We start from the raw sequence: 24,205 nt of genomic DNA, 5'->3' as shown, positions 1-24,205 counted from the left end.
ACCCTTCTCATGTTTCAAATCTTCCTGTCTCTTCTTTCCTCCTTGCTTCTTTGAGGGGCACATGTGATTACGCTGGGTGCATCCAGATAATCCAGGATATCTCTATCTTAAGATCAGTTGGTTAGTAATCTTAGTTACATCTGCAGAGTCTTTCCTGCCATGGAACATAGTTACAGGAGTAACAATGGAGGACAAATGTCATGGGGACCAAAACTCTGCCTACCACATTTGGCTATTCAGACTTCTGGAAAGATCTTCCGTTTTCCTGATAAAAAGGGTGAAATGGCTAGCAGCAACTCTGACACGACGCAGCCATTGGATAGCAGCCATATGGTAACAAATTACCACGAATATGATGGCTGAAAAAAAAAAAACCACAAAAACTTATTTCCTCATAGTTCTGGAGGCCGGAAGTCCAAAATCAAGGTGTCGGGAAAGCTGCACTCCCTCTGAAGGCTTTAAGGGAGACTCCTTCCTTGCCTTCTCCAGCTTCTGTTGGTTCCAGGAATTCCTCGGCTTGTGGCTACATCACTGCACTGTCTCCATCCTCCTGAGGCCTTCCCCCTGCGTACCTATGCCTTCTCTTTTTTCTCTTATAAGGACAATTGTCATTGGATTTAGGGCCAATCCAGATAATGTAGGGTGATCTCATTTCAAGGTTCTTAATTTAATTATACCTACAAGACTCTTTTTCCAAATAAGTTCATATTAATTAATATGAACTTTGGGTTAGGATTCAACCCACTACATTCAACCCACTATAATGTGATAAGCCAACATTCTAAGGATCATTGAGCAGAAAGATAGAAGAGTCCGGGTACTTGAAGTCAATACTGAAGCCCTGTGCCTGCTTATCTCAGTACTTCTTATAATGTGAGATAAATAAATCCTTCTTTCTATTCTCTTTTTTTTAAATAGGCTCCACACCCAGCGTGGAACCCAGTGCGGGGCCTGAACTCACTACCCTGAGATCCAAGCCTGAGCTGAGATCAAGCAAGAGTTGACTGCTGAACCAACTGAGCCATCCAGGTGCCCCAATAAATCCTTATTTCTTATGCCATGGTAAGTTGGGCTTTTGTTACTGATCGTGATAGCATTCCTAGCTGATACAGTGAGTTAGTGGTGGGGAGGGGCAATGAGGATTTTTCTTTTCCCTACTAGGTTATGGGGTGGGCAAGAAGTTGGTTTATCTCAGGGGACTTGGACCATATGCTCACTGAACTTCAGTGGATTTAGTAGGAGGCATGCTGGCTGCTTCTCTACTTAGATAAGAGGAACAACCTCCCGAAAAAAAGCTTAGAGAAAATTCCTTTCTGCTCATATCAAGCAATTTCAGACCACAGATGATCAGATACTCATGCATCCTGTTGATTTGTAAAAATGATTTTCTACTCTATGGAGCATGGAATAGGAAATTATTGGCTATTGGAAGAACCTGGAAAATCAGGGAAGTCTAATTCTCCAGGTCCATCCCAAGCACTTCTCTTTAAGCACTATTCCCTGCTTGACAAACGCAATAGCCTCCCTCCCCCTTTTGATTTGGATACAGCCCCAAGTAATAGGGGCTACATTCCATGGCCAATTAGCCTAAGCTCACTACTCAGACTGTTTTATTACTACAGCTCTGAGAAGAAGGCCAAGGTTTAGCTGGATGACAATTACATTGAAGCTTAGTGGGATTGCTACAGCCCCAGAACCAATGTTAGGAGAGAAGACAAAAAATGGGGTTTAAATTCGTGAATGAGAATATATCAAGATTTCTGACATTGGTTAATAACTAATAGAGTCCTTACAAATGAACTCCGATGGAAAAAGATGAGAGATTTAAAGGAATTAGGTAGAAAATCCCCTGTCTGGTAACAAGTGATCAGTGTTTGCTTAATTTTAAGGCAAATCCTAAGCCCCCATCCCACTCCAACAGGAAGTGGGTATGTAAGGCAGAAGCTACAAACAGGGGACTCTTGCCCAGCGTCCCTTTCACAGATAGCCCTGGGGACAATGGACAAGGAAAATTATGCTGTTCATCAGACCCCAGGACAGCCAAAGTGGCGGTCCAAGAACTCTCTATAGCCAGTGACGTGATGCTCATCATTGGCCTTACTGTCGCTGTTTGGCGTTCCACAGCACATGCTGAAGACTGGTACACAAGTGTGTGTTCCTTACCCTTACCTGGCTTTTGAACAGGAAGTTTACTGTAGTTATCTCAATTTGATTTTGCTTCACCCTGCGTATCAGGTGTATTACTAGGGTGAGTTTTAGCGTGTACTCTATCATAGGTTATAGAATCACAGAGAGCCACATCTAGGCCTGATCAAGAACAGTGAACACCACTGACAGTTCGTGAACTCAGCATTGGATGCTGCAGCTGGACGTTTCTTCAGGGTGTCTCTTACTAGAGAGGGGTAAACTCACTCACAGTTACAGATGGGATAGTTGTGTCATGGGCATTTTTGTAATGGGGTATGGGCACAATGGAAGGTTGCGCTGGACAGCCAAGGAATGGAGTGGAATAGTAGTAGTAGTAATTCATTAGTAGTGATACTAACATTTTTGGAAACATGTTATTTTTAGGCACTGTGTGAACCCCTTTTACATGCATTATCTTACTTAATACAGTGTTTTATGAGATGGGTATAATTAAGATGCTCATTTTATTGGCAAATAAATTTAGGCTTAGACTGATTAAGTACCTTGCCCTATTTGCACAGCTAGTAAAGAACAGATATTTGACCCAGACAGTCTGATTATAGAGCCCATGTTACAGACCACCTTATTATATACTGTCCATTGTAGATGGCTATTATTCTCCCCAGTGCAATTCCCCTTCTTCTGGAAAATTAACACCCTTTTTTCCTTTCCCTACTTCCCCTAGGAAACACCTCCTTCTGACACTCCACCCAGATGGGTCTCTGCTCCAATCAGAGCTAATAGAAATATTTCCCCAGAATTCCTGAACATGGGATAAATTTGGATAGTAAGGAAGGCTCTGAGTTGTAGGCCAAGTTTCTAAGAGTGCTGGGCAGACCAGGGAAGTGGAAGATCATGGACTGATCAGCCATTTAGATTCAGAAATCATTGCAATATAGGCCCCAAGATGTAAATATGACCTAACTGATTAATATCATATGGGCTGATGAAGTCTAGGATACCCTGGCCACAAAACTTTAGTGTCTTCATTATGAAAGGGAAGACCACATGTGGCTGAGAGTGCTGGCTGTTCAGATCCCCGAGAAGCATTATGTTTGTTATCCCTGGCTTTACCTCTGCACTCAGTGGGGCCTGGGGCCAAGCATCTGGTCTCCTGCAGAGGCAGAGGGTTCAGCCAGCTGAGGGCCTGGTTGCTGGGGTCAAGCACCAGAGGCCAACGGCGACTGGAGTAGTGGCTGTTGCTTCGCAGAAGCAGGCCTGCCAGGCGGGCTGACTTGGCCTGGGGCTTCAGGTTTCGGTCCCACTGGAGCTGTTCAGATGCAGAGCTTAGCAAGGACAGAAGGCTGAAGGGAGAGCGTATGGAGAGCAGGGGGTTCTTTGGTGGCACGACGATAGATTTCTGCTTCTGCTTCAGTGCCTGTGCCACATCGTCTGGGCCCAGGGTCTCCTGAAAGCCCCTACACAGAGCCAGCCACTTGTCTAGTAGCTCCTGGCGCCTCACTGGCGGGAAAGGACCCAGGTAGGTGATGGCAGCCGAACACAGGAGGGCGTCTCCGAACACAGTCAGGCAGTGCCCCTTCAACTTCTGGCGGGACGGGAGAGCAGAGGGCATGTGGGCCAGCGAGGAGGATATAGGCAGAGAGGGAGTGAGGCAGGAGGTGCAGGGAAGCATGGCAGGGAGAGCCTAGGGAGGAGCCGAGGGGTTGGGGGCTGGGGTGCAGAAATGAACTTTGGGGGGAAATCCGGGAGGGACTGCTTACCTGGAGCTCTGTGGTCCAGGAGTGCATGGGTGTGAGCAGTGCCGCCTTGATGGGCCACTTGTGATATTGGCCACACTGAGCCTGACTGAACTTCTCTATCATATGGTTGTTCGAAGCCTGGGCCTCTTCCAGCGCCTTGGCCAGATCCAAATTGTGCTCTCGGGTCTCCTGGGCCTGGAACTGGTGGTGGCCCAGGCGGGCCTGCTCCCGAGCCAGCGTGGCCTCTATCTGCCGCAGCAGCAGGCCCGTGGGCAGTCCTCGGCGCTGGGCCAGCCCATAGCGCAGAACAGCCCAGAGCCAGGCGGCCAGGTTTGCTGCGGGTATGCTTACTGCCCGCAGAGCTGCATCGCTCATACCTGGAGCCTTCAGAGCTTGGGTTAACTTTATCACCTCTGAGTCCGTCATCTTCTCCTTGGGGAAGAACACCAGCTCCTGGAAAAGTGGGTTAAGAGGGGTAAGGGCAAACATAGGTGCTCTGGACCTTGCCCCAACCGCCTCATTCTGCCAGGGTCCCCCCCTTAGGCCTCCACTCTCCTCCTCCATTGTGCTCCACATTCCCTACCTGATAAAAATCCTCAGTGCATAAAAGTTGCTTGGCACTGGCCCAGCCTGTTTCACAGTGGAACAGGTCGCACAGGGCATCGGTCACCTGGACCACTGATTCTGGTGGCGCTCGATAGCTCCGTAACTCCTCAAAGTCAGCCACCTGCAGCTGGCTCAGAGGTCCCAGGAAGGCCTTGCCCATCTAAATGAGGAGAGATGCACTCTTGAAGTGAGTTCCCAGAGTGTCCTCTTCCTTCAAGGTGTTGCCAGGAGGGATCACTTCTTCCTAGGGGTTCCCATGAGTGACAGTGCCTCAAGCCATTCTATTACCTTTGCCCCTCCCCCAGAAGACTCCATGACAGGTCGCCCCATTCTCCCCTCTGGGCATCCTGTGAAAGGCCATCCCCTCCCCAGAGAGGACCAGTGCAGGACAGGCAGCAGGAAGAGCCCACCTGCTCCAGGAAAGCCTCATGCTGAGCCCGCAGGGCATCCCGCTGCTTGGTCAGGTTCTCAATGAGCTTCTCCTGCTGCCGACACTCTGCCAGCTGCTGCTTGGACAGCCCCTTGCCCTTCTCTAGCTGCTGCTGAAGTAAGCTGATGTTCTGTAAACAGAGATCCAGGCTCTGCAGCTCCGGATCCTGGGCCAGGTGGGAATACCCCAAAAGGAGCCCCGTGGGCTTGGGACTCCAGCATACCCCTCACTTGATGGTGAGGACGACCAAGTTGAACTCCATCTAGGCCCCAGATAAAGACTGAGCCCTGGAACTGTCACTTACTGGTGTGTGAGTTACGCACCAGGTAATGCAGCTCCAAGTGGGTGCTTACTTCTCCTGATCTGCCACGCAGGCCCAGGCAGTCTGACTCCAAAGCACACAGCTTAACCGTTATGCTACACTTGCATCTTACTTGACCCATTAGCAGCATTTGTCACAGAAGACAGTTCCCTCCCTCTTGAAGCACTGTCTTCTCTGGACTTTCGTGACCCCGTGTTAGCCTTTGGCTTTCTCCAGCTTCGGTGGCTGCTCTTTCTCTGTCTCTTCCTCTACCATCCCTTAACTATTCCTCGGCAGTGTTTCAGAGCCTCCTTAGCTTCTCATTCTGCACTCCCACGTGTCCTCCCTAATCTCATGGCTTTGATGACCACTCTGCTTGAACAACTCTCAAATCGCTACCTCGAGCCAGATTGTTTCCTGAGCCCCAAATCCAGGTATCCGTCTGCTTAGTAGCAATCTCCTCTTCGATGCCTCACAGGCCCCTCGGACTCCACACGTCCACAAACGAACAACGTCTTGGCTGTGCCCCATCGGATCTCTTGCAGTCTTACTTGCCTCCTCACCTGTTCTTTTTCTCAGAAAACTGTGGCAAAACTCACTCAGGTTTCCCAAGGAAGAAAACCTCATTGTAACCCTGACTCCATCTCTTCTATTCCCCCAAACCCAGCCCATCTTCAAGGCTGTGCAGGTCTACCTCCTGTCTGTCCTTTCTGCTCCCCTGCCTGTGCCCATGCTCCCCCACTGCCATCTCAGCTTCTGCTCTACTCCTCTCTCCATACTGCAACCAGATACCATCATCATCATGCTCCCAAACACTCACCACTCTCCCAGTTGGTTTATGAGGCCTCCGTGCCCAGGAGGCCTTGACTCCACTTTGCAACCTCATGTCTCTCCTCCCCCAGCACCCCACTCTCCAGCCGTTCCTGACTTTCAGCTCCTCTGACGTGGTTACATGTTCTCTCGCCTCTGGGCCTCTGCCCGTGCTTACTGCAGCCCGTGACATCCTCCCCACCCCCACTCCCTTTTATGCCAAATCTTAGCTAACCAACAGGTATCAACTTTGGTGCACTTCATTCATTTGTTTCCATATTTAAGGAAGGTTTTTTAGTGCTTGCCTGTTCTACACCTTATTCATTGTGGTACTTTGCTTTCTCTAGAAAGTCTGGATACTTCAGAGCACTCTGGACTTTCTCTGTCATAACACACTGTCTTGTAATTGCCTGGATGAGTCTATGTGTTCCAGTAAACTAGGCACCATGAAGGCAAGGACAGTACCTTACCTTTCTTACTAGGAGGAACTATCATTTATTGAGCTCTTACTATGTGCCAGCACTTTCAAATGCTGTCCATGAGAGAGCTCATTTAATCCTCATCCTAACCTCTCTGGATCTTAGTTTTCTCATCTGTAAAACGGGAAAAAGGATAGCCACCTCAGAAAGTTATAGCAAGGATTCCATGGACCTAGATCTAGATGTAGACACAGACATACGTATTAATGAGTGGGTGGACAAAAAGTGGAGTTCAGTTCATTTCGTAGAGTACAATAATGAATAAATGAACCAGCTGACTATGAGAAAGAAGAGAGATGGAGGGCTCCAGAATGACTCCTGGGATTTGGCTTAACTAAGTGGATGGTGATGCCATTTCCTGGGGTGGGGAACTCTGAAAGAAGTACACACTATTATGGTTGTTAAGTGAGTAGCCAAGGGATCTGACACTGAATGCCTCTGACACTATGAACATCTCTCTCTTTTTTAAGAATTTATTTTAAAGTAATCTCTACACCCAACACAGGGCTTGAACTCACAACCCTGAGATCAAGAGTCACATGCTCTTCTGACTGAGCCAACCAGGCGCCCCCACTACGAACGTCTCTTATCCAGATTTTGGGCTTCTTATGTTGTCCTTCGATATAACTGACCCAGGGATCAAAGAATAATAGCACCTTTAAACCAAATCAATAATCCTGGTATTAATCATCTTGGGAAATGGTAGGACCCAAGACAAGAAACTAGAATTTGGAAAACATGGGAGAGGCCATTCCTGTCCCTCTGTGAACTTTTTTTTTTTTTAACCTCCTTGAGTCTTGAGGTTTCATCTAAGCTAGTGATCCTTGGTGGTGGATGGTAGGAGGGCACCAGTACTGTGAGAACTCCAGGGAGCATCATTTACAGAGAACACAATGACAACCATGCATATAGATACAATGGAAGCCAGACTCCTACTAGAGTTGTGCAGCACTGCGTGATAGCCCTGAGGCAGCCGTCAAAAGAGACTGGCTAGGCATTGGGAGATTATGGCCTGAAAGCCCAGTAGAGGGGAGCATTTGTCTGTGTGTAGGTTGACCACTAGTTTACTTCTCTGAAATTATCCCTGAACCTTCACCAAAGCCTTCTGTAGCAGGAAGATAAAGAAAAGCTATTTCAGAATTCCTTTTATTAAAAACAAAATGGGATTTAGATTTGGACTAGAAAAATTCTCTCTTGTTACATGAGAATTGTATTGGAGGAGCTCTAAAGGAAAGATGGAGGCGCTGAATAACACTGTGGAGTGGGCACAGGGAGAGGTGAGGAGAACAGAAGAGCTGGTTACTGGGACATGTCCTGTAGAGGAGGGTTCCTAAGAAGTTCAGGACAGTGAGATCTAGTGTACCATTCCACTCTCTTTCCGGTTCTGGTCTAAAAATGTAAATTGCCCTACTGTCATCACCCATCCACATTTCCCCAATGTACATGTGATCCTTGTATAGTTGGTGCTTTTCTGGAAGGAAGAGGTATACGGACAAGCTGTATGGGGAAAGAGGATGGCCATAACAGGTGTGCCAGTGAGCCATGATAGAGAATCCAGGAGAAGAGGGGGTAAGAGTAGAAGTAACCATGAGAATGTAATCTCTTCCTCGTCCCTGATGGGAATCTATACAGGTCTTGGGAAGTATACTGGACTTCCCATAGTCAAAGTACACACTAAGGACAGCAGAAGCAGACACTGGGATTTCATGTATTTAGAAGAATCAGCCTGGTCTCAGCTGTGCCTTGGGGAACTTTGAGCCTAAACTCTGGAGGAGGAGGCAGCAGGGATTAAAGAGACCCCCTGGGGAAAGGGGTATTCTCGAGAGATAAGAACTAAGGTTCTGGCCGATTGGTTCCTCCAAAGCCACCTGTGGGCTCCTGCTGTGACCCTACTGTGCACACCTCATAATCTACTCCCCCTTTACCTTGCGGGAGCCTTTCAGCAGCTGTTCCAAGTTGAAGACAAAGTTGGTGTAGGCATTGTGCTTCTCAATCAGCATTCTCAGATTATCCAAGGCATTCTGGATCCTGGAGATAGGATGTACCAATAAGTAGGCCCAAGGAAGCAGGAGGGGGTACAGTGCAGGACATGGGACCACTCACCGCTGGGCCTTGTTCTTAATCTGCAGAGTCATCTGTTGCTGCAGCAGCATGAAGGTGTCCAGAAAGTCTAGGAAAGTCTTGGGGGTGACGAGTGGCAACTCAGGGCATAGGTGTCCGTAGTAGCTGACAGCCGAAAGGTGAATGAGAGCCATGGCTTTGGCCACCCTGGGAATTGCCTCCTGGAGGTCTGGGCACTTCAAGGAGTCTGAAATGGGCATGAATTTAGCCTGTGAGCTTGTAGGAGAATGGGAAAGAAAAGGGACCCTCTTCTGATTCAGGAAGGCAGGCAGAAAAGGTGAAGGGGATCACTAGGTTCTAGGGAGAGAGAGAGAGAGACTGGAATCCTCACTAAAACCTGGTTGACAGGAGTGAGAACAGGTAGAAAGGGCTCACCATCATCAATGGATACATTCTGAGCACCTTCCAGGTAGTACCGGACCACATTGATCAGGGAGTCTTGGTCCCAGGGTTCATAGCGGTCAATGCTAGCAATGGCCAGTTGAAGAAGCCTCAGGAAAAGGGTGGAGGGCAGCTCTTTGTGGGCCTGGTCATCTCCGATCAGGATGAACATGTGCAGGTGGTTGCAGACTTGCTGATAGAACCTGTGGGCCGGGGCTCAGATACTGTCCTGCCTCTTCTCCATGTCCGCCCATCTAGGCCCTCGTCCCAAACCTGACCCCTGAGCCCCAATCTTCTGAGCCCTCAAAGCAGCTCTGAGATTTCTTTTTGGCCTTTTGGCCAGCACAGAGCAAGAGCAGAGCAGCCCCTCACATGGGGTTCTTGGCCTCACCTCTGCAATAGCGTTTCCTTCTTGACGTTCTGCTTGACACTCAGGTTCTCCCTGGGGAGCTGTTCTTCAATGCTGTCCAGATCTGCCTCTGTGTACTGGTCAGGGAAACTGCCCGAGGTTGCCAGGGCCAGCAGACGATGAAGGGTAGTAATATCCACACCCTTGGGCACCAGCAGGGCCACCGGCTGGCCTAACATGCCAGCATGCCAGCTGGCATCCCGTAGGCACTGGAGAATGGCCCCCTCTGAGCCAGACGGCAGATGGAAGAGGCGGGCCTTATAAATGCTAGCTGCCAGAGTGATGGCAGTACGGCGCCCAGTACCCAGAGCCCTTGAGAGCAATAGGCCATGCTGCCGGGGCCTGGCCAGCACCCGGACCAGGCGCGCCACGTGCTTGGCCATGGAGTGGCACCGGGCAAGGTGGGCGCTCAGCTTCAGCTGAGCAGCCGAAGTGGACAGCTGCTCCTCCAGGCTCTCCCACTGCCGTTCCAGGTACAAGCTGGGGCTCTCAGAGTTGGACCCTAGTATCAGCTCCTGACTGAAGACCAGGTCTGAGGGCTTTTCCTGGGGACGGAGTAGTAGCACTGGTAGCAAAAGGGGTGAGGCCAGGTCCATCCGGGATGTTTTCTGCCACCAATTCTTGCTTTTGTTTAACTGGAGTTTGTAGCCAGAAGCCTTTGTGCCCTCCTCCTTGCTTATCTTTGGACTTAGGCTTTCTATGGTCTCCCTCCTTACTGGTGCTATGGAAGGTGGTAGACCTGAGTCATTGGCGGGTGAGCCTGTGGTGACCTGCAGGCCATAAGGGTCCTCCTCCTCCTCTGTCTCACTGCCGCTGTTGCTGGCTTCCTCCCACTGGGCCAGCTCCCCTTCAGATTCCACTTCTGGCACTCTCTTCTCCTCCTCCTCCTCCTCCTCCTCCTCCTCCTCCTCCTCCTCCTCGCCCTTGCCCCCATTCTGGGGCACTGGCCCACAGCAGAAGACACCCTGGGCTACTTCTAGGAGCAGCTTGGCACAGCAGGAGCGTTCCCTAGGGCTGTCCAGCCGGTCACAAAATGTTCTCTGTGCCTCATGCAACCAGAGACGCACCATGTTGCGCATGGCCATCATAATTGCCAGGCGGGTGCCCCGCAAGCCTGACACCCGGCGCAAGTGCTCCTGATGGTTGGGACAGTCCAGAAAGCCCCGGGAGCCCATCCGGGTTGGCAGCAGCTGCAAGCTGCCCAGTAGTTGGCTCACAGAGTGCAGGGAGAAGCGGTAATGTGGGTGGAGGGGGGAAGGCAGAAAGCAGTTGCCCACGGCCTCCCAGGCCTCCACCGAGGCCCGGACCAGGGCTTTTGCTAGAACCCCCTCCCGTTCCACAGAGGGAAAGCGCTCAAGCCAGGCCTGGGTGCTAGGTGTGTGCCTGCTCAGCAGCATGGCCTGGGTCACGCTACCCAGGGCCAGCACTGTGAAGAGTCGAAAGAGGCGTGGGCACAGTGGGCGCTCGCAGAAGCCTGGCACCGTGGCAGTGGCAAGGAAGTTGACTACAGGCTGCAGCGTCTGCAGTTCCAAGGTGCTGTGGGCATACACCGTGCCATCTATGGCCTGGCGCAGAGTCTCCAACACTGGCTGGCAGCTCTTCTCTGGGTCTGTAGGACACGAAGACCGACAGTGAGGACATGCAGGGGTGCACATGACAGTGTCACTCTGTTCTTCCTACCCCCGCTTCACTGGCTTTACTTCTGGCACACACGGGGTTCTAAAGGAAACTTGTATACTTGATGCATTGGGACTTGGTCGTGTCTGAGTAAATTGATCTCTCTCCCCCATACTCCCCCTAAAAGTGAATAATTTCTTCTTTTTCTCCCCACAAATCCTACCTCTGTGACCAGCTACTCATTAACAGTAGGAAGGTTTGGAAGCTGAGATGGACGGAAACCTGAGCTGACCTCAACGGGGGAAAGTGCAGTGATCACAGTCAGAAGGAGCAGTTAGCACATGTGCATTTCTGTAAAGTCAATGTTAAGATATGATCTATACAAAATAAAATGTACGCATTTTAAATGTATGGTTCAGTGAGTTTTGACGAATGTATACACCTGTGTAACTGCTACCCCAGTGATATTTAGAACATTTTCATCATCTCAGAAAGTTCCCTCATGGTCCTTTACGGTCAATCCCCCTACCGCATTGTCCCAGGAACTTCTGTCTCATCTGATTTCTATCACTATCTAGTAGCTTTGCCTGTTCTTTTTTTTTTAAGATTTTATTTTATTTATTTTAGAGAGTGAGCACGAGCAGGGGTTGGGGCAGAGAGAGAGGGAGAATCCCAAGCCGACTCTGCGCCAAGCAGAGCCTGGAGCCCGATGCAGGGCTTGATCCCATGACCCCGAGATCATGATCTGGGCCGAAACCAAGTGTTGGATGCTGAGCCACCCAGGTGCCCCAGAGCTTTGCCTGTTCTAGAGTTTCATAGAAAGGGAATCATATCATGTGTAGTTTACCACGCCTGGCCTCTCTTACTCAGCATGGTTCTGGGATTCATCCATGTTCTGTGTGCATCTGTGTGTTTCGTTTTATTGGAGTAGTCGTATTCCATTATAAAAACCCTAGAATTGCGGACCCACTGACACACTGATGGGCATTTAGGTTGTTTCCGGGTTTTGACTATGCATAATAATACTGCTACATGTGCCATTGGCCGCTCACAAATCTTTCCTCTATGAAGGATCTAATCTTTTATCCATTTTTAAAAATGGACTATGTTTTCTTATTGAGTTATAAGAGCTTTTTTATGTATTCTGGGCATAAGTCCTTTGTCAGATATGTGTATCATATTTCTGTCTATGGCCCATTTTTTCATTTTCTTAACAGTGTCTTTTGAAGGGCATAGGTTTTTAATTTTCCTAAAATCCAATTTTTGTGTCCTATTTAAGAAATCATTGCATCTAACCAAGGCCACACAGATTTTTCTCTAACATTTTTTGGTAAAGTTTTATAGACTTAGCTTTTACATTTAGATCTTTAATTGGTTTATAATTAATTTTGGTGTATGTCATGGGGTAGGATTTAAGGTCCCCTTTTTTCCCCACACAGATATGTAATTGTTTCAACTCCATTCATTGAAAGGACTATCCTTTCCCCAATTGAATTATCTTGGCACAATTATTGAAAACCAATTGACGATATGTGATCATATATCAGATTCTCTGTTTTGTTCCACTTGTCTGTATCCATGTCCTTATACCAATACCCTACTCTCTTGATTACTACAGCTACATAGTAAGCCTTGAAATAACTAGTGTAAGCCCTTCCACTTTGTTCTTCTTTAAAGTTGTTTTGGCTCTTCTAGGCCTTTTGCATTTCCATAAATCTCAGAATGATCTTATCAATCCTGTCATTTTCTACGAGGGAAAAAAAAAAAAGCCTGCCCAGATTCAGATTGGCAGTGCATCGAATCTATAGATCAATCTGGGGAGAATGAGCACCTTAATGATATTGACTCCTCTGACCCATGAACATGGTGTATCTCTCCATTATTTCAAGCCTCCTTTATCTCAGCAATATTTAGTAATTTTCAGTGTATATCTCTAATTAAATTTATTCCTAAATATTTTAATCCTTCAGATGATATTTTAACTATATTTAAAATTTTGCTAGTAGGATATAGAACTACTAATGATTTCAATAAGTTGATTTTGTATCCCATGACCCTGCTAAATTATTTTTTTAAGATTTTATTTATTTGAGAGAGAGAGAGCACGCGCACACACACAAATGGGGGCGGGGCAAAGGAAGAGGGAGAAGCAGACTCCCCACTGAGCAGGAAGCCTGATTTTGGGGGGGGGGGTAAGTCCCAAGACGCTAGGATCATGACCTGAGCCAAAGGCAGACACTTAACCTTAACCGACTGAGTCACCCAGGCGCCCGACCCTGCTAAATTAAATTCACTTATTTATTCTAGCAGTTTTGTAGGGTTCGTGTTTTTCTTGTTGTTGTTGTAGATTCCTTAGGATTCTCTATGTAGAATCATGTTATATACCAGTAGAGACAGTATTACTTTGTCTTTTCCAATTTTAAAGGCTTTTATTTCTTTTTCTTATTGCACTGATGTGGGTCTCTGGTGCGATACTGAAGAGAAGCAGTGAAAGTGGACATTGTTGCCTTGTGACTGAGCTTTGAAAAGGTTTGGTATTTCACCACTAAGTATGTGATTAGCTATAGGTTTTAGTAGATGCCCTACATCATACTGGAAGTTCCCTTCTATTCCTAGTTTGCTGAGTGTCCCCATGAATAGTGTTGAAGTGTATCAAGTGCTTTCTCTTTATCTATTGTGATGATCTTACACTTTTCCTCATTCTGTTAATGTCATGAATTACACTGATTTGAGTGTTGAGTCAACTTTGCATTCTGGGGATATACTACGTAAGTTACATCCCACGGATTTTGATAACATTTTGTTTTCATTATTATTCAGTTCAAAATATTTTCTAATTTACCTTGTGGTTTTTTGGATGCATGAGTTATTTAGATGTTTATTTATTTTATTTTATATTTTATTTTATATTTTATTTTATTTTATTTTAGTGAATGTGAGAGAGGGGAGTGGGGAGGGGCAGAGGGAGAGGTAGAGAGAATCTTAAGCAGGCTCCATACCCAGCACAGGAGCCTGATGCGGGGCTCGATCTCATGACCCTGAGATCATGACCTGAGCTGAAATCAAGAGCCAGATGCTTAACTGACTGTGGCACCTGGGCACCCCTAGAAGTCTGTTGTTTAATTTCAAAGAATAGGGAAATTTTCTAGGCATATTATTGTTACTAAGTTTTATTATTGTAGTCAGGGAAAATATTCTATAAATTTTAACCCTTTGAAATTTGTTGAGACTTATTTTATAGCCCAGCATATTAGCTGTCTTGGAGAATGTTCCATGTACACTTGAAAAGAGAATGCATTTTGCAGTTGGTGGGTGTGACATTCTGTAAATATACATACAGTTGATGGTGTTATGGAGATCTATATCCTTGTTTCCTCTCTCCTGTTCTCTCAGTTATTGAGAGGAGTGTTAAATCTCCTAATATGATTTTTGGACTTGCTATTTCTCTCTCATTTCTATCCATTTTTTTCTTTATATATTTTGAAGCTGTTTCAGGTGCATACACATTTAGGACTTTGATGTCTTTTAGATTAATTAAATTTTTTAATTGGGAGATTCCAGTTCTCTATCTCTGGTAATACTCTGTCTTGAAGGACTTTTTGGAGTGCTTAGGACCTTACATTTAATGTCATTATTCATATGGTTGGTTTAAAGTCCATCATACTGTCAATTGTCTTCTAATTGTCTCTTTTATTTTTAATTTCTCTATTGCTCATTTCCTGCTTCCTTTTATATAACTTAAGTATTTTTATATGTAAAATATATTTTTTACATTATACTCTTTGCTATTATTATTTAGTGATTTTTCCAGGGTAATATTATGCCTCCTTAATGTATCAATACTTTTAAATAATATCATGCCACTTCACACTTCATATCTGACCTTTCCCACTTCCTATTTCACATTGCACGAATGTATGAACCTTACAATAGTATAATTTTTACTCACTGCTCCCTACCCTGCCCTTTTACTAGTGTTCCAGTCTGTTTTCTACCTCTGCCTACATTATCAACTCCATCTAAAAATGTTATTACTTAAATTTCACATATGAGTAAAATCATATGGTATTGTCTTTCTCTGATGTATTTCACTTAGCATAATACATTCTAGCTCCATCTGCATCATTGCAAATGACAGATGAACATATGGGAGAGGGGGGGAAAAGAGAGAGGGAAGCAAACCATAAGAGACTCTTTAAGATAGAGAACAAACTGAGGGTTGATGGTGGGAGGTGGGTGGGGGATGGGCTAGATGGGGGATGGGTATTAGGAGGGCACTTGTGTTGAGCACTAGGTGTTGTATGTAAATGATGAATCACTGAATTCTACTCGTGAAACCAATACTGCACTGTATGTTAACTAAAATTTAAATAAAAATTTGAATAATAAATAAAAACGCTATTTTTATTTTTAAACTATTGACTTGTTTTAAGGAAATTAAGAGATGAAAAAGATAGTTATTTATATGCACCCACATATTAACCATTTCTGGTGCTCTTCATTCTTTTCTGTAGATCTGAGTTTCCATATGATACTATTTCCCTTCTGCCTGAAGAACATCTTTTAGGCTTTTTGTTTTGTTTTGTTTTGTTTTGTTTTTTTAAGAGAGGAGAGAGCGAGCATGGGGCAGGGAGCTGGGCTACGTAGGGGGTTGGGCAGGCAGTTCAGAGGGAGAGGAAGAGCGAGAATCTTAAGCAGGCTCCCCACCCAGCGCAGAGTCTGTCACAGGCCTTGATCTTACACGACCCTGAGATCATGACCTGAGCCAAAATCAAGAGTTGGCTGCTTAACCGGCTGAGCCACCCAGGTGCCCCTTTTAGCATTTCTTACAGAGCAGTTCCAGTGACGGTTAATCTTCTCAGTTTTCATGCACCTGAAGTACTTTTATTTCATCCTCATTTATGAAGGGTATCTTTACTGTATAGAGAATTCTAAGGTGACAGCTTCCCCCCCCCCCCCCCTTCCAGTCCTTTAAAGATGTTGTTCCGCCATCCTCTGGATTCTGTTGTTTCTGACGGGAAGTTAACCATCACTGTTAACACTGTTAATCTGTACATAACATGTTTCATCTTTTCTCTGACCACTTTCAAGGTTTTTTCTTCTTTGATTTTCAGTCGTTTGACTATGATGTGCCTAGGTATGGTTTTCTTTTTACTGTTTTACTTGGGTGATAATTGAGCTTTGTATATCTGAACGTCAAATTTCCAAGAAATTTGGGGAAATTTTGGTCATTATTTCCTCATAGGTTTTTTTTTCCCCGCCCTATTCTCTCTCCTTTCTTCTGGAACTCCAGGTGTGTGTGTGTGTGTGTGTGTGTGTGTGTATGAAGCTCTATTCATATTCAATATTTTTCTGTTCTTCAGGATTCACCAATCTGCTATTAAACCATGCAGTGAATTTTTCATTTCAGTTACTGTATTTTCTACCTCCAAAATTTGTTTAGTTATTTTTAGTTGTTTCCATTTCTTTGCAGGGATTACCTATGTGTTCATTCATTCAGATCATATTTTCCTTAAAGTTCCTGAGGACTTTATAGTAGCTGTAATAGCTGCTATAAATATTTGCTAGATTCAACTTCTAGACCATTTCAAGGTCAGTTTTTATTGACTGTTTTCTCTAGACAGTGGGTCACAGTTTTTTGTTTTGTTGTACATTTATTAATTTTTTATTTTACACTCGTTGTTTTGGTGGCTGTCACCCTAGGATATCTTTTACACTGCCAGCTGTAATATGCTTCACTCCACAACATTGCTTGCAATGTTTTCAGCCTTCCTGTTGAAATCTCTTCTCAGTTGCTATTCACAGATCTTAATTTACTCTTTCTATTTTCCACTGACAATCTGATTATTTGTACAAATTCACTGAAAGGCCCAAATAATATAGTTGTAGAAAATTACAGGTTTCGGTGCTACACAGACTTAAATTTTCATCTTGGTTCTGACACTTACTGGCTAGAGTGTCTTGGGCAAGTTATGAAATCTTTCAGCTTCTTCATCTTTAAAATGATCATTACAAATCTCCATCTTAGTAGGCTTTTATGAACACTAAAGATGACCTAGATAAAGTGTTCAGCACATAGTCCTCAATAAATTGTACACCACCAGATTCACATTTTCTACATCCCATAAAAGACTTCAGTGTCTAACTGGGCAATCCAGCTAATGCTTTAGTCCACTGACTTCCCTGACTCCATTTCTGCCCATTCCCATGGCCAGATTCAAACCCGAAATCATCCAGAAGCATACCACTTCAGAAACTTTAAACTTCAATATTCCAAACTTTTATCACAATTTCCTCTTTCCTTTCTAATCTCTGCTTCTACAAACTCTTACTGCACAATTTACTTCCTGTTGAGTCTATCAAAGTAAGACAAATCTCTCTTCTCATGAACCTCAGAGTGTAGTGGAAAGGATCAACAAGTAAACATATAATCATAAAACCATGGTTGTCACAGACTTTTGTACAGAACACAAGACGAGCATCTAACCTAGCCTGGAGGCTCGGGTTTCCTGGAGAAGATACTGACCAACATTATTTGTAAAGAACAAAGACTTGGCCAGATAAATAGAGTAAGGAAGGCAGAGAGGACAGCAATCCCAGAGGCTAGAGGAAGCTTGACTTATTGAATGCCTGTACATGGTTGAGTCCAGTTAGAGTACGGAGTGTAAGAGCCCAGAGAAGAAAGCCTCACTACAAGCCTTGCAAGAGCATTCACCAACATTCCAGGTAACGACTATCTGAACGAGGGAAGATGGAATGGAAATAAGTGGAAAGATTTGAGAGATACTGAGAATGCCAAATTGAGAGACATGGTGAATGGACTTTGGTAAGAAAGGGGGAGAGCAGGTTTTAAGGGTAGGATGATGAGTTCACAATTGAATCTGAAGTGCCGATGGGACAACAAGGTAGAGATATACGGTAAGCAGTTAGATAAACAGGTCTAGTGCTTGGAAGAAAAGCCTGACCTGGGATAAAGATTTAGCAGCCAAACACAGAGATGGTGGATAAGGCCATGAGAGGGGTATGATTGTTCGGGGAGCATACGTACAATGAGAAGTTATTAAGAATGGGATGCTGGGATTTGGTCTGTAGGTATTTAATTGGGAGTCAATAAATATTGTTAGGGATTTTACAGTCTCAAGAGATCACAACAACTCCTTCCTTCCGTCTATCCAGCTCCTTACCGGAAGCGGCCAGGTGCAGATCCTCCAGCAGGAAGAGGAGGGAGCCTTTGGAATCCAGGTGCTGCCCAGGCCATGGGGAAGCTTGTGCTTGGCCCTGGACCCCTCGACTCAGCAGCAGGCGAAGGTGGATGGGAGTAAAGGCAGGGTGGACGGGGCTGCACGTGTAGGGATGATGTGGCCCCACGAGCACCTCCACAAAGGTGGATTTGCCGCTTGCCGCCTCTCCAGCCAGCAGCACTGGGTGTCCCTCTGACAAAAGCAGGTCCACCACGTACAAGAGCCGTTCAGTCTGTAGGACAGGAGCAGGGCTTACTGGGGCAGCACCAGGTTAGGATAGTAATTTAGCTGAAAGCAAAGTTTAGGGGACTCATCTTAGAGCTGCACTTGCAGAACATTGCACATATTCTTGTGATTACGAAAACATATCAAAGAACGGGAGCGGGTGGGCCTTAGCTGGGCCTAGAACATGGACTCCCACAGGATATCTCCTTGAGCCCCAACCCCAGCTGCTGCCCCCCTGTCTTCACACCTGGGGAGAAGGGTTGAAGGTGCCCAGAGTTCCCTTGAGGCGGCTGCCCAGGTAATGGCCAGTGAAGGGGACCAGTGTCCCGTTATCAGGGCACACATGTAGATCAAACACCAAAGCTGAAGGCGGTGGCTCAGGATAGTTGGAGAGGCAACTAATAGAACCCCTCAAGAAGGTATCAAAGAGGGGCCAGAGCCTGTTCAGACGGATGTGCGGGCAAAAGTGTCAGACAGTTACAACAGTTCCATTTGTGACACACTCACACATTCCACTCCTCCCCCCGACAGTGACGTCGCCTGGATTTTAACTTCCGTGACCAGTCCATCTCAGCCCTCGGCATCACCTCCCCCACCCCGCCCCTGCAGATACCTGGAAGGAAGGTGGGCTCCAAAGCCCCAGATCAATGCAAAAAGGAAGCTGCTGACGGCCAGCAGATGTTCCTTGCGCTGATTCGGTACCCCATCACTATCAGCCTGGGACTGACTCAGAGAGCTGCTTTTGGAAGACTTGAAGCTTGGGGCCACAGGATCGCTAAAGCTGAGGTTGTCTGCAAAGGTCACCATGGCCAGAATAGGAGCCCAGGTAGGAAAAAGTGGGGGGCGGGGAGAGTAGAGATTGGCTCTGTCACTGTGCACTTTCGGTCCCCTGGCCCAAACCCACCAAAGAACCCATGCTCCAGGCACCAGCTATATGCCAGCTGTTCTCAAGGCCCCTTACCTCCAAACCATCCCTTCCCTCTCCCTTCCCTTCACCTGAGATATGTGCCTTCTCCCCCTCATCTATGCGCAGGTGGGGGTCAAGCAGACACCGTAAGATACGGGCCAGGCTGGTGACTTCGGCCACACCTGGGCAAACGGCCCGCTGCCCATGTACGTGCAGCAGAGAGCTGGCACCCTGGCGGGTGAGGAACTGGAATGTTGCTGGCACGAGCACTTCGGCCAGGTGGTTGAGCTCAGTGACGGTCTCCAGCGGCAAGCGGTACTCATGGGGCAGGGCTGCCATCAAGACACTCAGCATCCCCTGCCACGTCTGTTCCCCACCACACCAGACTAGGGCACACTGGCTCACCACTGTGGGGGACATGCCTGTTGCATCTCCCACCTCCATCAGGAGAAAAGTACCTGGGGGTCGTGCTATCTGCTGGCCATTGGGGAGGCTGAGCTGGGGGGCATCTTTCAGGAGGCAAGTGATGGAGTCCAGCCAAGAAGCACTGGCAACCCCATCACATATTATCCAGTGCTGGATCCCCACTGATTCCTGTGGTGGCCCCTCTGGGCCCACAGTCTTACATGGACTGGCTGCACGAAGCAGCCTAGGGAAGACACCATGGTGCCAGCAGGGGCCCTCTAGCCATCCCAGGAACTCCTGGGGGCTGAGGACGTTGGGGTACAGGTGCGTGATCTCCACAGGCTGGCAGCCCTGGGTTGAGGCGTCCTCCCTGGCCACCAGCCGGTTTTGGATCTTAAATAAGCTGTGCCAGCAAGTGGTCTTGCCACTGCCTGCAGGGCCCAGGAGCAAGACACCCAAAGCCTGGCCGAGAGCCTGGCTCAGCTGCTCCAGGGAGCCCAGAATATCAGGGCTGGGATAGATGCCTATCTGCTGCAGTTCCTCCACTAGCAGCGGCTTCCGTGGCGTGGGTGCCGCAGGCTCTGCCAGCACCTGTCTGGCATTAGGGAAGAGCCTGCAGAGCAGCTCTTGGAGGTTGTGCAGGTGGATACCACTGAGGATGCTGAACAGTGGGGAGCGTAGCAGAGCACGCAATAGGGCAGCCTCTTCGGTCACTGCAAGGCTTTGTGGCTGCTGGGACTTGGGCTCCTCCTCGGTTGCGTTTAAATCCTGTATCATGTCTTCCAGTACGTGCTGGAGCAGTGGCAAGCGGCAGGGCAGGGCCGCAGACACCAGCTCGAGCTCTAGGGAGAAGAATTTAGAGAGGCGGGCAGCCATGCGGGAGGCCTCCCGCATCCCTGCACCCAGCAGGGTCAGCTCTGCCACTTGCTGCAGGTCAGGCAGTGTCAAGGCCACAGGCCGCAGTAGCAAGCGCAGGTTGGCAGGCACAGCAGGGCTCAGGGAACGCAGCGTCAGGAGAGAGCCATAGCCAAGGCGTATATCTACGTGATGTTTCTCAAAGAAGCCACAGCCGAGGAGCTGGGGTTGTGTGGGGTCGACAGTGCTGGTGCTTCGGGAGGCCTCCTGGTACAGTGGGGCATAGAGGTGGTGCAGTTCAGCCAGGCGCTGGCCCAGGGCAGAGAGCAAGCCAAGGGGCAGGCACTGAGCCGCTTCCAACAGGAGCCAGGCACCTCCCTGCAAGGCCCCGTTCAGGTAGTTGCTTAGGCTCTGGGCCTCTATCTGAGGCAGGCAAGGCATTGTCACCAGCTGGCGCCCCAGGGCCCGTGCCAGGCTCTTCACTGTGGCTGTCTTGCCTACTCCATCAGGGCCCAGGAGAGTCCCACAAGCCACCTCCTCCAAGGCCAGCAACAGTACCAGGGCTGGCCGCTCAGGCAGCAGGCTGGGTAGAGACCCTACTCTGGGACCCAGGTACTCGTAATTGTACAGGAAGGACCGGCCTAGCGCGTCTACCCAGCATGCAGGTGGCGACGGAGAAGTCTCAGCAGATGCCGTCGTCTTGAGACTCTGCAGGGGACTGTGGGGGATGATGTGAGGTGAACCCAGGTGGTATTTGAGTTGGCGAGCCCAGTGGAAATCGGTGAGCTCACTGACCTGGTGCTCCTGCAGCAGCTGTGCTATGTCCCGGTGAGTCACGGCCATGACCAGCAGGGCACTGAGCAGGCTGGCCTGGCGGACAGAAGCCAGGGGCTGCTCGCCCTGGGAGGCCCTCTGCGCCCGTATAAAATGCACCAGTGCCTCGAGCTTGCACACATGCCTGGGGACCAGGGCTGGGGTCCTCCCCTCAAGCAGAGCCTCCTCCATCTCCGCCCGCCATACCACCTCCTCCGCCACCAGCACACACTGCCACGGGAAGGCCTGGACCAGGCAGAGGCAGTGGTGGGCAAACAGCTGTGGGGGCAGCTGGCCTCCCTCGGGCAGCTGCTTCAAGGCCTCATCTAGCGATGGGCCCAGAGCAAGGCGGGAAGCCACACAGCCCTGCAGCTGGTGCACCAGCGCCAAACGCAGGCACTTCTCCAGAGAGGCCAGCCATTTGGGGAGATCTGGATGCAGAGGAATGGACCTCTGCAGCTTCACCTCCTCCCCACCTGCCCCCAGCACTGCCAGTGCCTCCATCTGAGTAGATGCGTTTGGGCTTGACTCCCGGTCATCCGTGTTTTCATCAGGTGGGCTGGCCGTGAAGCTCACGGCATGCACATGAGGAAAGCAGCGTCGTACCCATAGCTGGGCCTCACAGGGCTCCGGTGGGGCAGCCAGCAGGGCCACCAGCTCACTATCGCTGAGGAAGAAGAGGCGGGGGAACTGAGCACACACCCTGTAGAGCACGCCCTTCAGAGCCATGATGATGCCCTCCAGCTCCACGGAGCCTGCTTGCAGCAGCTGCTGTAGCTGCTGGCCTTGGAAATGAGGGCTCCGCTTGACACTGGGCACTATAAGTGACAGCACCAGGGGATCATCTACAGAGATCTGCATCAGGGTCCGATACTGGTCGTCCGTGGCCTTGAATCGGGAGTTCTGTGGTGAGAGAGGGGGCAAAAGTGAGGGCGGCTCTCCCTCCCCGCCTGAGCCCCGCGACGCTGTAGCCCTTGTCCACCTGCCTCACCCTTCTTCCCTACCAGGTCAGGACTAGGAAACTTGATCTTCATCTCGTGCAGAACTTTATTCAGAAAAATCCACTGCTGCTGGAAAGTCACCCACACGTCCAACAGGGCACCTGTGTGAGCAGCCAGAGGAACACTGGAGGGAGACTAGGGTTTTAGCTTCTGCAAGGGGGTCCAGCTGGTCCTGACCTCTCAGGGTGCCCCACCCCAAAATACTCAGCAGGACCCAGGCACCTTGCTTGGAAGACAGCAAACTTCTGCCATGAATAAACTTTCACCTGGTCACCTCAGCCCAAGAAGTGGCTCTGAAGGGGGTCCTCACTCTGTCCTGATCTCCCCCCCACCCAACCTCCACCTCCTACCGCGTCCCTCCAGGCCATCCCGCCTCAGGTCCCACACGTTCGGCCAGCTAGAGGCCTGCACTCACTCAGGCTATGCATGATGGCCACCCACTCCAAAGCTACTTTGTTTAAGTCTCCTGACTTCTGGATGGCCAGGATCTTGAACAACACCTGAAGACTTTCCTGGATAGAATCCTGCAGGCTGCTGTAATCTAGGGAAGAGTGGGTTCCAGCTGAGCTGAGCTGAGCTGAGCTGGCAGTCAGATGGGGCAAGGGCAGGGATGACTATTACCCAAATTACACTGAAACTCACGGTTCTCAAGCTATTCTCTAGAAGACCCAAATGTGTTTTCTTCCACTAGTTGAAAAGTATGCTCACCTAGAGTCAGAGTGTTTGCAAACCTGTTCACGTGAGTTATAATCTTAACTACAGAATTTGATCTAATATTATGTTAATCACTGAAATATGGGTGAGGAAAGAGTTGCTGGTTCTATGAAAACTATGGAAAGCCTTCAGTAAAGGTGAGTTGATAAAAACATGATATTAAATTAGGTTTAGGCCAGTCAATTTTTAAAAATTGGGAAATTATAATAAAAATCTAGAAAAATTCTGGACTCCAGCGACTTCACAAGTGTCTTCATGTCACTGCTCAACTTTACAGAAATTGAAAGTGGAAACGGTGGACAATGCATTAATGCAGGAAAGGCAGCGAGGAACTGACTGCAAATCAAAGTAAAGCTCTTGTCCGGCTGAAAGGTTAGTAAACAAATGTATGTTTATATGTTTTAAGCTAAAATAAAAATCTTAAGCCACATGATGATGTACACATCATATTTTATGATCTTCCTATTTAACTACCTTTGAATTTGCCAGTTGGGTTTCAAGTGGGTTGGATAAGAGAGTTTCTCTTCTACTGGCAGTTCCCTAACTGTACCATCTCTGTGCCTGTACGTATGCTCTTCCCTCTGCCTGGCATGCCCTTCTCTCCCCGTAAGTTTGGCAAACTCCTACTCCTTCAGGAGTCAGCATGGGGCCTTTGTCTATGGGAAGGGAAGATTCCTCTGACTCTCCCTGGTCCTTTGAAGCTGGTCCTCTTTCTAAGATGCTACTGCCCTCGGTCAGATCCTCCATCATGCACTCATCTCTATTCTATTGTCCTCTCTCACTGGACTGGGAGCTCCTGAGGGACAGGACTTCTCCTGTGTTTGGCTCAGAGAAAGCAGGTAAGTTTGATGTAGGAATGACAAAAGAGTGAATGAATGGGGCAAAAGATCAGACACCAGGATGCAATCTAGAGGAAAGAGCACTAGAAAATGGAGAGACGTGACTGTGAGGGATTTCTTAGTACACCCAGAAAGGGAAGGATCTTTGCTGAAGAGGCAGGCAT

At 48.1% G+C, this 24,205-nt stretch overlaps 1 protein-coding gene and 2 long non-coding RNA genes across 3 annotated transcripts in view; 2 read left to right on the top strand and 1 right to left on the bottom strand.

Moving 5' to 3' along the window:
* The window catches only part of DNHD1 (dynein heavy chain domain 1), an 80,963-nt gene that overhangs the window by 6,974 nt on the left and 49,784 nt on the right, over positions 1-24,205 (bottom strand). The window contains 14 exon segments of the mRNA XM_040630734.1: positions 3,257-3,733; positions 3,909-4,340; positions 4,471-4,653; positions 4,904-5,053; positions 8,439-8,541; positions 8,617-8,821; positions 9,010-9,218; positions 9,407-11,033; positions 18,226-18,514; positions 18,755-18,947; positions 19,121-19,298; positions 19,504-22,390; positions 22,492-22,589; positions 22,904-23,029. Of these exon segments, the coding sequence (XP_040486668.1) occupies positions 3,257-3,733; positions 3,909-4,340; positions 4,471-4,653; positions 4,904-5,053; positions 8,439-8,541; positions 8,617-8,821; positions 9,010-9,218; positions 9,407-11,033; positions 18,226-18,514; positions 18,755-18,947; positions 19,121-19,298; positions 19,504-22,390; positions 22,492-22,589; positions 22,904-23,029 (7,157 nt within the window).
* Positions 367-19,171, top strand: LOC121102864. Its single transcript, XR_005834965.1, has 3 exons — positions 367-1,062; positions 18,218-18,349; positions 19,039-19,171. It is a non-coding gene; the product is annotated as an uncharacterized LOC121102864 (long non-coding RNA).
* Positions 19,207-23,632, top strand: LOC121102865. The gene is made up of 2 exons (XR_005834966.1): positions 19,207-19,333; positions 23,480-23,632. It is a non-coding gene; the product is annotated as an uncharacterized LOC121102865 (long non-coding RNA).

The sequence above is a fragment of the Ursus maritimus genome, unplaced genomic scaffold (genome assembly GCF_017311325.1).
Source record: "Ursus maritimus isolate PB19 unplaced genomic scaffold, ASM1731132v1 scaffold_16, whole genome shotgun sequence".
Lineage (NCBI taxonomy): Eukaryota > Metazoa > Chordata > Mammalia > Carnivora > Ursidae > Ursus > Ursus maritimus.
The sequence above is the reverse complement of the archived record's forward strand: the minus strand, read 5'-3'. Positions and strand labels throughout refer to the sequence as shown.